The 15,770-nt window shown below is 37.7% G+C and overlaps 1 protein-coding gene across 2 annotated transcripts in view; it reads right to left on the bottom strand.

The window, feature by feature from the left end:
- Window positions 1-15,770, bottom strand: part of PPEF1 (protein phosphatase with EF-hand domain 1) — an 80,366-nt gene that overhangs the window by 15,160 nt on the left and 49,436 nt on the right. The window contains exons 9-10 of one of the 2 annotated variants that reach the window (XM_089904739.1): window positions 12,959-13,144; window positions 11,456-11,598 (exon numbers count right to left, since the gene is read on the bottom strand). In XM_089904739.1, coding sequence (XP_089760865.1) covers window positions 11,456-11,598; window positions 12,959-13,144 — 329 coding nt within the window. The remainder of the gene's footprint in view (window positions 1-11,455; window positions 11,599-12,958; window positions 13,145-15,770) is intronic. The other variant, XM_089904740.1, reaches the window with a different exon arrangement.

A 15,770-nucleotide genomic window follows, 5' to 3' on the forward strand; every position in this document is an offset into this window, starting at 1 on the left:
ATTTCACCCAACATCAGCAGAATATATATTCTTCTAAAGCATATATGGAATATTCTCCACAATAAGACCCCATGTTAGGCCATAACGTAAGTCTCAATAGATTTAAAATGATTAAAACCATACAAAGTATCTTTCCTGACTACAAATAAATAAATAAATTAGAGATTAATAACAAAGAAATTGGGAAGATCACCATGTAAGGAAATTAAGCAATACAATCCTAAATAACCAATGGGTCAAAGAAGAAATCACAAAAGAAATAGAAAACGCTTTAAGATGAATGAAACTGTAAATACAACATGCCAAAACATATGAGATGCAATTAAAGCACTGCTTAGAGGAAAATATATATCCATAAATACCTATATTAAAAAAGAAAGATATCAAATCAATAGCATAATGTCTATCTTCAAAAGCTAGAAAAAAAAAGATTAAACTAAAATCCAAAGCAAATACATGGATGGAAATAATAAAGAACAGATGAGAAATACATGAAATAGAGAAATAAAAAAACAATAGAGAAAATCAACAAAACCAAAAATTGGTTCCTCGAAAAGATCAATAAAATTGACAAACTTTTAGCTAGACTGGCTAAGGAAAAAAAAAAGACCCAAATTTCTAAAATCAAATGATTTTAGAAAGAGGGGTCATCACATCTGATCTTATAGAAATAAAAAGTATAAGGGAATACTATGAACAATTGTACACCAACAAATTAGATAACGGACAAATTCCTATAAAGATACAAATTACCAAAATTGGCTAGGAAGAAATAGAAAACTGAACATACCTGGAACAAGGAACAAGACTGAATAAGTAATCAAACAACTTCTCACAAAAAAAAGCTCAGGGCCAGATGGCTTCACTGGTGAATTCTACCAAACATTTAAAGAAGAATTAATACCAATCATTCACAAACTCTTCCAAAAAATAGAAAAGGTGGGAATACCACCCATCTTATTATATAAAGCCAGTATTACCATGATACCAAAACCAAAGATCACAAGAAAACTACAGACCAATAACTCTTATGAATATAGATGGAAAATCCCCAACAAAATACTAGCAAACTGCATCTAGCAATATATAAAAAGGATCATATACCATTAACAAGTGGGATGTATCCCAAGAATGCAACGTTTGTTTAACATCTCAAATTAATCAATGTAACACATCATATTAATAGAATAAAGAACAAAATCCACATGATCATCTCAATACATTCAGAAAAAGTATTTGACAAAATCCAACACTCTTCATGATAAAAACAGTCAACAAACTAGGCATGGAAGGGAACACCCTCAACCTGATACGGGGTGTCTACAAAAAACACATAGCTAATATACATAATGCTGAAAGAGTGAATATGTCCCTCTTAAGATCAGGAAGAAGACAAGGGTACCTGCTCTCACCACTTCTATTCAATATTGGTTTGGAGGTTCTAGCCAGGCAGTTAAGCAAGAAAAGAAAGTAAAAGGCATCCAGATTGGAAAGGAAGAAGTAAAACTATCCGCATTCACAGATATGATCTTGTATATAGAAAATCCCATAGATTCCACTAAAATCTATTAGAACTTTGTACAGCAACTATACTTCAATAAAAAAGATAAATTTAAAAAACTATTAGAACTAATAAAGAAGTTCATTAAGATTGCACAACATACAAAAATCAACTGTATTTCTATACATTATAAACGAATAATCCAAAAATGTAATTAAGAAAACAATCCCAGCTCTCACTCCCTCTTGAGAGAACACCAGAATCACAACTAACTGCTGAACAATCATCGACAGGAAGACACTGGAACTCACCAAAAAAGATACCCCACATCCAAAGACAAAGGAGAAGCCACAGTGAGACAGTAGGAGGGGTGCTATCACAATAAAATCAAATCCCATAACAGCTGGGTGGGTGATTCACAGACTGGAGAACACTTATACCACAGAAGTCCACCCACTGGAGTGAAGGTTCTGAGACCCACGTCAGGCTTCCCAACCTGAGGGCCAGGCAACGGAAGGAAGAATGCCTAGAGAACCAGACTTTGAGGCTTAGTGGGATGTGACTGCAGGACTTTGACAGGACTGGGGGAAACAGAGACCCCATTCTTGGAGGGCACATACTAAATAGTGTGTGCATCGGGACCCAGGGGAAGGAGCAGTGACCCCAGGGGAGACTGAACCAGACCTACCTGCTAGTGTTGGAGGCTCTCCTGCAAAGGCGGGGGTGTGGCTGTGGCTCACCGTGGGGACAAGGACACTGGCAGCAGAAGTTCTGGGAGGGACTCCTTGGCGTGAGCCCTCCCAGAGTCTGTCATTAGCCCCACCAAACAGCCCAGGTAGGCTCCAGTGTTGGGTCGCCTCAGGCCAAACAACCAACAGGGAGGGAACCCAGCCCCACCCATCAGCAGTCAAGAGGATTAAAGTTTTTCTGAGCTCTGCCCACCAGAGCAACAGTCAGCTCTACCCACCACCAGTCCCTCCCATCAGGAAGCTTGCACAAGCCTCTTAGATAGCCTCATCCACCAGAGGGCAGAGAGCAGAAGCAAGAAGAACTACAGTCCTGCAGCCTGTGAAACAAAAACCACATTCACAGAAAGATAGACAAGATGAAAAGGCAGAGGGCTATGTACCAGATGAAGGAACAAGATAAAACCCCAGAAAAACAACTAAATGAAGTGGAGATAGGCAACCTTCCAGAAAAAGAATTCAGAATAATGATAGGGAAGATGATCCAGGACCTCGGAAAAAGAATGGAGGCAAAGAGTGAGAAGATGCAAGAAATGTTTAACAAAGACCTAGAAGAATTCAAGAACAAAAAAACAGAGATGAACAATACAATAACTGAAATGAAAACTACACTTGAAGGAATCAATAGCAGAATAACTGAGGCAGAAGAACGGATAAGTGACCTGGAAGACAGAATGGTGGAGTTCACTGCTGCAGAACAGACTAAAGAAAAAAGAACGAAAAGAAATGAAGACAGCCTAAGAGACCTCTGGGACAACAGTAAAGGCAACAACATTCGCATTATAGGGGTCTCAGAAGGCGAAGAGAGAGAGAAAGGACCACAGAGAATTGTTGAAGAGATTATAGTCGAAAACTTCCCTAACATGGGAAAGAAAATAGCCACCCAAGTCCAGGAAGCACAGCAAGTACCATACAGGATAAACTCAAGGAGAAACACACTGAGACACAGAGTAATAAAATTGGCAAAAATTAAAGACAAAGAAAAATGATTGAAAGCAGCAAGGGAAAAACAACAAATAACATACAAGGGAACTCCCATAAGGTTAACAGCTGATCTCTCAGCAGAAACTCTACAAGCCAGAAGGGAGTGGCATGATATACTTAACGTGATGAAAGGGAAGAACCTACAACCAAGATTACTCTACCGGGCAAGGATCTCATTCAGATTTGATGGAGAAATCAAAAGCTTTACAGACAAGCGAAAGCGAACAGAATTCAGCACCACCAAACCAGCTCTACAACAAATGCTAAAGGAACTTCTCTAAGTGGGAAACACAAGAGAAGAAAAGGATCTACAAAAACAAACCCATAACAATTAAGAAAATGGTCACAGGAACATACATATCCATAACTACCTTAAACGAGAGTGGATTAAATGCTCCAACCAAAAGACACAGGCTTGCTGAATGGATACAAAAACAAGACCCATATATATGCTGTCTACAAAAGACCCACCTCAGACCTAGGGACACATACAGACTGAAAGTGAGGGGATGGAAAAAGATATTCCATGCAAATGGAAATCAAAAGAAAGCTGGAGTAGCAATACTCATATCAGATAAAATAGACTTTAACATAAAGAATGTTACAAGAGACAAGGAAGGACACTACATCATGATAAAGGGATCAATCCAAGAAGAAGATATAACAATTATAAATATATATGCACCCAACACAGCAGCACCTCAATACATAAGGCAAATGCTAACAGCTGTAAAAGAGGAAATCGACAGTAACACAATAATAGTGGGGGACTTTAACACCTCACTTACACCAATGGACAGATCATCCAAACAGAAAATAAATAAGGAAACACAAGCTCTAAATGACACCGTAGGCCAGATAGATTTAACTGATATTTATTTATAGGACATTCCATCCAAAAACAGCAGATAACACTTTCTTCTCCAGTGCACACGGAACATTCCCCAGGATAGATCACACCTCGGGTCACCAATCAAGCCTCAGTAAACTTAAGAAAATTGAAATCATATCAAGCATCTTTTCTGACCACAATGCTATGAGATTAGAAATCAATTACAGGGAAAAAAAGTAAAAAACACAAACACATGGAGGCTAAAAAATACGTTACTAAATAACCAAGAGATCACTGAAGAAATCAAACAGGAAGTCAAAAAATACCTAGAGACAAATGACAATGAAAACATGACAATGCAAAACCTATGGGATGCAGCAAAAGCAGTGCTAAGAGGGAAGTTTATAGATATACAAGCCTACCTCAGAAACAAGAAAAACCTCAAATAAACAATCTAACCTTACACCTAAAGGAACTAGAGAAAGAAGAACAAACAAAACACAAAGTTAGCAGAAGGAAAGAAATCATAAAGATCAGAGAAGAAATAAACTAAATAGAAACAAAGAAAACAATAGCAAAGATCATTAAAACTAAAAGCTGGTTCTTTGAGAAGATACACAAAATAGATAAACCATTAGCCAGACTCATCAAGAAAAAGAGGGAGAAAACTCAAATCAATAAAATTACAAATGAAAAAGGAGAAGTTACAACAGATACCACAGAAATACAAAGCACCCTAAGAGACTACTACGAGCAACTCTATGCCAATAAAATGGACAACCTGGAAGAAATGGACAAATTCTTAGAAAGGTATAACCTTCCAAGACTGAACCAGGAAGATATACAAAATATGAACAGACCAATCACAAGTAACGAAACTGAAACTGTGATTAAAGATCTTCTAAAAAACAAAAGTCCAGGCCCAGATGGCTGCACAGGTGAATCCTATCAAACATTTAGAGAAGCGCTAACACCCATCCTTCTCAAACTCATCCAAAACTGCAGAGGAAGGAACACTCCCCAACTCATTCTATGAGGCCACCATCACCCTGATACCAAAACCAGATAAAGATACTACAAAAAAAGAAAATTACAGACCAATATCACTGATGAATATAGATGCAAAAATCCTCAACAAAATACTAGCAAACAGAATCCAACAACACATTAAAAGGATCATACACCATGATCAAGTGGGATTTATCCCAGGGATGCAAGGATTCTTCAATATACGCAAATCAATCAAAGTGATATACCATATTAACAAACTGAAAAATAAAAACCATATGATCATCTCATTAGACGCAGAAAAAGCTATTGACAAAATTCAACACCCATTTATGATAAAAACTCTCCAGAAAGTGGGCATAGAGGGAAGCTGCCTCAACATAACAGAGGCCATGTATGACAAACCCACAGCAAACATCATTCTCAATGGTGAAAAACTGAAAGCATTTCCTCTAAGATCAGGAACAAGACAAGGATGTCCACTCTCACCACTATTATTCAACGTCGTTTTGGAAGTCCTAGCTATGGCAATCAGAGAAGAAAAAGAAATAAAAGGAATACAAATTGGAAAAGAAGAAGTAAAACTGTCACTGTCTGCAGATGACATGATACTATACATAGAGAATCCTAAAGATGCCACCAGAAAACTACTAGAGCTAATCAATGCATTTGGTAAAGTTGCAGGATACAAAATTAATGCACAGAAATCTCTGGCATTCCTATACACTAATGATGAAAAATCTGAAAGAGAAATTCAGGAAACACTCTCATTTACCATTGCAACAAAAAGAATAAAATACCGAGGAATAAACCTACCTAGGGAGACAAAGACCTATATGCAGAAAACTATAAGACACTGATGAAAGAAATTAAAGATGGTACCAACAGATGGAGAGATATACCATGTTCTTATATTGGAAGAATCAACATTGTGAAAATGACTATAATACCCAAAGCAATCTACAGATTCAATGCAATCCCTATCAAATTACCAATGGCAGTTTTTACAGAACTAGCACAAAAAATCTTAAAATTTGTACAGAGACACAAAAGACCCCAAAAAGCCAAAGCAGTCTTGAGGGAAAAAAACGGAGCTGGAGGAATCAGACTCCCTGACTTCAGACTATACTACAAAGCTACAGTAATCAAGACAATACTGTACTGGCACAAAAACAGAAACATAAGTTAATGGAGCAAGATAGAAAGCCCGGAGATAAACCCACGCACCTATAGTCAACTAATCTATGACAAAGGAGGCAAGGATATACAATCGAGAAAAGACAGCCTCTTCAATAAGTGGTGCTGGGAAAACTGGACAGCTACATGTAAAAGAATGAAATTAGAACAATGGCTAACACCAAACACAAAAATAAACTCAAAATGAATTCAAGACCTAAATGTAAGACTGGACACTATAAAACTCTTAGAGGAAAACATAGGAAGAACACTCTTTGACATAAATCACAGCAAGATGTTTTTTGATCCACCTCCTAGTGTAATGGAAATAAAAACAAAAATAAACAAATGGGACCTAATGAAACTTAAAAGCTTTTGCACAGCAAAGGAAACCATAAACAAGACGAAAAGACAACCCTCAGGCTGAGAGAAAATATTTGCAAACAAATCAACGGACAAAGGATTAATCTCCAAAATATATAAACAGCTCATGCAGCTCAAAATTAAAGAAACAAACAACCCAATCCAAAAATGGGCAGAAGACCTAAATAGCCATTTCTCCAAAGAAGACATACAGATGGCCAAGAAGCACATGAAAAGCTGCTCAACATCACTAATTATTAGAGAAATGCAAATTGAAACTAAAATGAGGTATCACCTCACACCAGTGAGAATGGGCATCATCAGAAAATCTACAAACAACAAATGCTGGAGAGGGTGTGGAAAAAAGGGAACCCTCTTGCACTGTTCGTGGGAATGTAAACTGATACAGCCACTATGGAGAACAGTATGGAGGTTCTTTAAAAAACTAAAAATAGAATTACCATATGATCCAGCAATCCCACTACTGGGCATATACCCAGAGAAAACCATAATTCAAAAAGAGACATGCGGGCTTCCCTGGTGGCACAGGGGTGGCGCAGGAATCCACCTGCCAATGCAGGGGACATGGGTTCGAGCCCTGGTCCGGGAAGGTCCCACATGCCGCGGAGCAACTAAGCCCGTGCGCCACAACTGCTGAGCCTGTGCTCTAGAGCCTGTGAGCCACAACTACTGAGCCCATGTGCTACAACTACTGAAGCCTGTGTGCCTGGAACCCATGCCCCACAGCAAGAGAAGCCACTGCAGTGAGAAGCCTGCGCAGCACAGTGAAGAGTAGCCCCCGCTCGCCTCAACTAGAGAAAGCCCGCACGCAGCAATGAAGACCCAACACAGCCAAAAAAAAGAATAAATAAAATAAATTAAAAAAATAAAAAAGACACATGCACCCCAATGTCCATTGCAGCACTATTTACAATAGCCAGGTCATGGAAGCAACCTAAATGCCCATCGACAGACAAATGGATAAAGAAGATGTGGTACATATATACAATGGAATATTACTCAGTCATAAAAAGGAATGAAATTGAGTCATTTGTTGAGACATGGATGGATGTAGAGACTGTCATACAGAGTGAAGTAAGTCAGAAAGAGAAAAACAAATATCGTATATTAATGCATGTACGTGGAACCTACAAAAATGGTACAGATGAACTGGTTTGCAGGGCAGAAGTTGAGACACAGATGTAGAGAACAAACGTATGGACACCAAGGGCAGAAAGCCGCTGGCGGGTGGGGATGGTGGTGTGATGAACTGGGCGATTGGGAGTGACATGTATACACTGATGTGTATAAAATTGATGACTAACAAGAACCTGCTGTATAAAAATATAAATTAAATTAAATTTAAAAATTAAAAAAAAAACAATCCCACTTACTACAGCACCAAAAAGAATAAAACACTTAGAAATGAATTTAACAAAGGAAGTCCAAGACTTGCACACTGAAAAGCACAAAATATTTTTCAAGGAAATTAAAGAAGATCAAAATAAATAGAACAATATGGACTGGAATATTTAATATTGTTAAAATGGCAATAGCCCGAAATTGATATTACATATTCAAAATAATCCCTATCAAAATCCCAGTGGGCATTTTTGCATAAGTTGACAAGCTGATTCTAAAATCACATGGAAAACAATCTTAAAAAAGAAGACTCAAATTCAACTCACCTTTCCCAATTTCAAAGTTACCAAAAAGCTACAGTAATCAAGACAGGGTGTTACTCACATTACGATAGTCATATAGGTCAATGGAGTACAACTTAAAGTTCAGAAATAAACCCATACCTTTATGGTCAATTGATTTTTGACAACTGTGCCAAGACAGTCAAATAGAGGAAGGATAGTCTTTCCCACTGATGTTGCTGGGAAAATTGAATATCCACATTTTAAAGAATAAGGTTGGACCCTTACCTCACACTATACACAAAAATTAACTCAAAATGGATCAGATATCCAAATATAAGAACTTAATCTATAAAAATAACCTATAAAATTCTCAGAAGAAAACATAGGAATAAAGCCTCATGACTTTGACTTAGGCACTTGGTTCTTAGATACCTCATCACAAGCAGAAAAGAGAAAACAGATATATTGGATTTCATCAAAATTAAAAACTTTTGTGCTGCAAATAATAACATCAAGAAAGTGAAAAGACATCCCATAGAATGGAAGAGACTATTTGCAAATCATATATCTAATAAGTGACATGAATATAGGATATATGAATAACTCTTACAATGCAATAATAAAAAGAGTAGTAACTCAATTAAAAATGGAAAAAGGATCTGAAAGAGACATTTCACTAAAGAAGATATACAAATGCCCAAAAAGAACATGAAAAGATCCTCAAAGTCATTGGTCATGAGGGAAATGTAAATCAAAACCAAGATTTCTTACCTCACATCCACTAAGATGGCTATAATCAAAAAGACAGATCATAACAAGGGTTGTCAAGGATGTGGAGAAATTGGAATCTTCATACATTGCTGGTGGGAATGTAAAATTGTGCATCCCCTTGGGAAAAAAGCTTGCAAGTTCCTCAAAATGTTAAACATAACCATTACTATATAAGCCAGCAATTCCACTTTCATGTATATACCCAAGAGAAATGAAAACAAATGTATACACAAAACCCTGTCCACCAACGTTCAAAACAACATTATTCATAGTAGCCAAAAAGTGGAAACAACCCACATTTCTATTAGCTGATAAATGGACAAAGAAAATGAGGTCTATTGATACAATGGAATGTTATTCAGCCATTAAAAGGACCGAAGTACCGATACATGTTACAACATGAATGAACCTCAAAAGCACTGTGCTAAGAAAAAGAAGCTAGTCACAAAAGACCACATATTGTGTAATCCTATTTACATGACATTTCCAGAATAGGCAAATCTATAGGGACAGAAAGTAGATTAGTGGTTAACTAGAGTTGTGATGGGGGGGAGGTGGCCAGGGATGAGGAGGCGATAATGAGTGACTACTAATGGATACAAGTTTTCTTTTTAGGATTGAACAAATGTTCAAAAATTAGTTTATGGTGATGTTACACAACTCTGTAAATATACCAAATATCATTGAATTGTATACTTTAATTTGGTAAACTTTCAACAAAGCTGTTAAAATAAATTACAAATATATATGTAATATATATATATGTGTGTGTGTGTGTGTGTGTGTGTGTGTGTGTGTATAAAATTTATGTGGAGACATTTTTCTACTGAAGGGGAAAATCCAAAAGTTATAATGAAATTATAAAATGTGATTTCATAGAATAAAGCAAAATCAAGACACCAACAAAATATATGCAACATGCCCATAAAAATCCTCCATCCCTCCTATGCAAACAATTCCTAAAAATTTATCAGAAAATGACAAACAGCCCAATATAAAATAGGGGAATACTATAAACAGGAAATTCAAAGAAAAGAAAATGCAATGTTCAAAAATATAAGATGGGTAAACTCAGCTGTCTAAAATATGCTAATTAAAACAATGAGATTTATCATTTTTATCCATCAGCTTGGCAAAAATTAAGAAGAGTAATAACTTATGAGACTAATGAGGATGTGGAGAAATTAATATGTTGTTTTCCAGATTGTTAATTGTTACAACTCTTTTGGAGTATCTAGCAAAATTTTAAACATTATAAATCGTATATTTTGAAATCTTATGTAAAAAAAAAAGCACTAAAAACTTATGGATATGTGTATACATATATGTACACACAGACAGACAGACAGACAGACACACACACACACACACACACAGAGAATGTTTGTTATAGTATTGCTTTTAAGTACAAAACCCTAGAACCAATCTGGATGGCCATCAGTTGAATACGATTTAGCTATCCATAATTGTTATGGTATACATATACTACAGAATATTATGCATCTATCAAAAAGAATGAGTTAGGTCTATATGTATGAACTTGGAGTAATGTTCACGATATAATCTTTAGGGAAAGAGTCAGTTGCAGAATAGACCGTGCAGTGTGATTCTTTGTTTAAAAAAAAAAAGTATGTATGTTGTTTACTGCCTTTCTCCTCCCACAGGGATATGCTTTGATGAGGGAAAAGACTTTTGCCTATTTTGTTTATTTCAATATCATCTGTGCCTAGAACAGTGTCTGACACATAGTAGGTGCTCAACATTTTTTTAATTCAATGAATGAGTAATTGCTTGTCTGTTTTTGTAGGAGCAAGAAGAGGGTGGAAGGATCCTCTCTAGGCTATTAATTTCAGTTGCCTCTGGGGAAAAGAATTACTGAGAAGTAGTGGGAGGGAAGATCATTAACATTTTCTTTATATATCTTTGTTTTGTCTCACTTGTTAACAATAAACATATTCATTCTATAATATAAAAAATATTAAAAAGATAATGTCAAAGGGAGGAATGGGAGATAAGCTATGAATGCCATCACACAGAGACACATACTCAACTCAGTCATATACACTTCTGGGTAGAGAAGAGACAAAGAGGCAAGAGCAGACTGGGCTGTCTGGGGGCAGAGAAGGCTGGAGGTTACAGGAGTGGGTGGGTGCAGAGACTTTCTTTTCCTTATGTTCAATTAGGGACTGTTTGTGGATGCTGATGGCTTTATCCATCTAAAGAGATGTATACATTGAAAATTGCTGCTCTTGGTTTCAAATATGAGCGCATTCACCACTCGGCTTCTGGAATTACTTCCATTTTGTTTATACCAATGAGTAATGAGTAAGTCATTTTCTTCACTCCCATGGCTGCTCTTAGTCACTCTGGACTGGTTCTACTTGGTCACTAGTACCAGAGCTCAAAAATCTCCTCAGAGTATACATACCTTTGGTAAAGAGGCCTCAAGCATGTTGCCCTAGTTACTTGGTACTGGAAAAATCGGGGGGGCGAACCAGAACTCACTCTGATGTAAGCTCCTCGATTGCTACCTTCTTCATAATAATTAGATGCAGAAAATACAGTAATAACCTGGTTAAAGAGAGTGTGAGGTTCACATAGAGTTAGTTCTCAAAAGGTCCTTCAATAAAGTCAGAAACAGCTCAATTCTTAAAAAGCAAAAATCAAAGTTCAAAATCCATATAAATCATCCAAGTCTGATGGGATTTCCTGTGATTCCATTGAAGAGAAACAAGGCTTTGAAATCACTGTCTCCAGGAGTACTAACTTCTAGCCACTCATCCCCACAGTGCATGGCCTTGCAATCTTGTGTACAATTTCAGTTCCGTATCTTAAAATCCTCCTTAATGCTCAGTTCTGTAAATTCTAATTTTCCAAGGGGGTAAAGCCTTTATTTTCTTTCCTTGTGCTATTTGAGCATTCAAAATAAAACTTGTCTAGTATCACAGTCCTTTTCTTTTGTCTGTAGCTGACTGATTTAGAGGGTTCAGGGCCCCCCACAAAACCAGTGCTTTAAGGTCAGAGAAATAGTGGCTAGATAAGGGATCATGGCCACTCTGTTGGGAAGGAACCAGCCTTGGGGGCGTGGGGGAGGATGGGGAGCCTTGGGAGGGTAATACTTGTCAGTGACAGGAAAGCTGGTTTAGGCCCAGTCCTGCCCTAATGGGCAGGTCACTTCAGACAAGCCACTGCTACTTTCTCCCCGTTTTCTTATTACAAAGAAACCCTAAATAATACTTGCCTTACCATCTCGCAATGTCAGTATGAGCCTCCAATGAACTAAAAGAGTTTGGAAAAGTAAAAGTGTTGAAATAGAAGGAAAGGCCATGCAATTTGGTATTCCTTTTTAATTATTGCTGTTCACTATGAGAAAAGGGGGCATCCCAGGACAACCTGGGACCAGAAACCAGCTTCTCAGGCCTCGCCTCTCTAGGCTATCAGACACCACTGAAGAAGCACAACGCATTCCATTTTAGTGGCTGCAGCGAAACTGCCCACAGAGAGGGACTTGCTAGAGCTCACCTACTCAGTGAATAGAAGAGAAGTATGTTTTGTGGTTCTGCTCTGCACAGGGAAAGTGCAAAAGGTGAAAGAGAGCAAACTGGATTCACTGCTGCCTTTCTGTGCTCAGTGAGGATAAGTACCTTCTTAACCTCACTACTGGAGATTTGCCTTGCGATTAGCACAGAACAAAGCCTTTCTGTGTGTGTACTTAGTGCCATGTGTCAGAGTTTCTATCTCTGGGATTAGGGAAGATCTGAGAAATAAACCAAATATCTCTTAGGGTGAGGGACAGTGATCTACCAAAGCATGCAGTTCTGCCTAGGGAAGACATTTTCCCATGGGCTTCGAGGTCAGACACATGCTGTGAAGAAAGACTAGGCTTGGGGGAAGGATGTCTGTGATGATGTCACCAACACTGTTAGCTTACCTTCCCATCATGGCAAATTTCATACCCTTCGGGCTTACATTCATGAGACCTAATTAGCATCTTCAACTGGTATTTATTAAGAATCTTGGAGGTAATGTCTGGTCCAAAATAGCAGCCCCCTCCTCGACCTGTATTTGGGTAACAGCCTCTTTTGCCTCGCGGATCACTCCACAGAATGTCGATAACCTTGGAACAACAAATCAGATTAGGCTGCCACTTACAAGTGAGAGTATATCTTTCTAGATTCCAACTTCTTTTCCAGAAATATTATCCCAAGTTATCCCAAAGTCTCACTATTTCTCATTCCTCCTTCAAAACTGTTTCACACTCATCCCCTCCATGAATCTTTTCCAGAATAATGTGAATGCCCATAGCCACCACAATCCCTTTCTACCCATCCCCAATAACCAATGTAGCAATACTTAGTAACCATGAAGGATCAGCCCTTGGGCTTTTTCTTTTTCTTTCTTTTTTTTTTAATTCCATCGCAATTGCTTCACAATTGCTTAACGTACAGGGTCTTTTCTCTTAAAAAGAACTTCACTGCCATGTTCAAAGGAGAAAGTAGCTCCCCACAGTGAACATACAGGCACTTGGTGTTTTTAATATGTTCAAAGAGATAAGGTAAGTCTCCCAGCTATGGTTTTGGCCCTGGTTTTTGTCCTGTTGAGTACATAGCATGATAAAGCCTTTTCCCCATCACAAATATAGGCAACTGTTCATCCAAGAATATCTTGTAAAGCATCTCCTTCACTTTTTGCCCCCCTTGATAAGCACATTCTCAGCTTCAGCAGTACACTTAGCCATTGACTGGTTTTCCACAAGTATGTTATTAGCATAACATTTCCTTGTGGGGATGAAAGAGGCAAGTGCAGGCTGCATGATGCTCACGACTGAAGACCCAAGTTTCTAATAATTTTTTCATAAAAAATTGGGGGCTCCCTGTTTGTAGCTCTGATCCACATATAATGTTTCTTTATTCAAACATCTCCTATGGGAGCTTCAGCAGTAGTGTGGAAAACTAGCTTTGTAGCTAAAGCTATGCAACCTTGAGAAAAGTCTTTGGGTCTTACTTTCTTTAAAATCAGAGGTTTGGGCCAGATGACTTGTGAAGTATCTCAAAGTTCTAACAGACTTTATTTTCTAATTTTTCACAGTCTAATAGACTGTATTTTCCACATGTTTCTTTGAAGGGCATGAAGAAGCATGTATTTTAAGTTGTGCAGTTATTCTAGTGGGTCCAAATCAGATCTTAAAAAGACCAGAAATGGTTGTCCCACTAAACCTGACTGTACACCCATTTATAGGTCTGGTATTGAAGGGGAGCTAGAAATAAGTGAGGGGGAAGACAGTGAGGTGGAGAGAACAGGACTGGTAGGAGAACTTCTCTGGAATGCTAAGCACCTCATCAGAACTGGAGAAACTGTGCACCAGGCACATTCCGGACACTTGCAGATGACTGATTTTCTGATGATTGACTGAAGTGAGAATTAAAACCACCTAAGAAGATGCAGGTCAGGATTCTCCTTTCTCCCCCACTGAATTCCAACACTGGCACAACCCTACCCTACAAATAAATATAATGGAACCCATTTACTTTGCTGGTGGTTATGATGAAAATAACACTTGCATTTGAAAGTGAGCCATATCTGAATCTTACACCATGAATTCATGTCTGGGAGACATGATCTGACCTTTAGTATAATGAAGGAGAAAACATGGAACACAAGGAGGCATGTTTTATAAGGAGGGGATTAACTTTTAAATTCCTACATGAGATGCAAGTCATTTACAGCCAAAATTACCCCAGGAAAACCTTCTAAATTACTCTTAAAGCATAGTATACATGATTTTGTATATAAAACCCTATACAGACATATGGATGTGTGAATATTTTATGTATGTGATATGTAGAACATATGATAAATTATATGAAATTAAAATTTTATACTTTTTTCTCCTTTTTGCCATATGTATATAGTTGAAATTTACATAAGTTAAATGTACATATGATGGGACCCTGTTAAACTAGAATAAGCACTGGCCATGGAGTTAGCTCTTCAAGTGTCACCTATGTCACCATGGAACCTATTGGGGCCTTAGCTGACTCCTCAGTGAAATGAGGAAGATATAGCTAACATTCATTTTTCTTTGGTTCAAGGTCATAAGGGGTCATAAGGGGTATCAATTTTGTAGAAGGGAGCTTCTTCAGAACCATCCATTCAATGAGTTCTGCATTTCTTTTCTCTGTCCAGAATTCATTCATTCATAAACTTTACAGAGACTGTGACGACAATATAGGTTTAATTCTGAGGCTCACAAGCAAAAAATGCTATAAAAGTCACTTTGTTGGTGAAACAAATTCCTCAGCAGAGACAATCTCTTTCCTCTCAACAACATCCTCTCCACTGAAATGCAAGGGCCTTTGGGAGTGCATGAAAGAATAAGTATTTACAACATTCCTTCCTGAAAATTTTCAAACCAAAGATTGGAAAGGTTTTTACTGAATGACAACTTTTGTATGACCTGGTCAACAAAAATCTATTTGTGTCTCAGCCTTTACACCTCCTAAATCCAAAATAAATCCTGCAAGTGTCCCATGCTTGCCTACAGTTTTAAGTAATCCAGTTTTCAAAAGTATGCTTTTGGGGAGAGATAATAGCTCTGAAAGATGTATCTAAACGCTTCTCTTCTAAGACACTAACACTGTAGATTCACTTTTGTATTTTCCCTTAGTTATGTGTCCTCCTTCCAGCTTTTGAATATGTCGTCTTAAAAGCTGTGCTCAGTCCAAACCTTCCAGCCAAGTACC

The sequence above is a fragment of the Delphinapterus leucas genome, chromosome X, assembly GCF_059928025.1.
Source record: "Delphinapterus leucas isolate spDelLeu-1000000601 "Yukka" chromosome X, BTC_Dleu_Yukka2, whole genome shotgun sequence".
Lineage (NCBI taxonomy): Eukaryota > Metazoa > Chordata > Mammalia > Artiodactyla > Monodontidae > Delphinapterus > Delphinapterus leucas.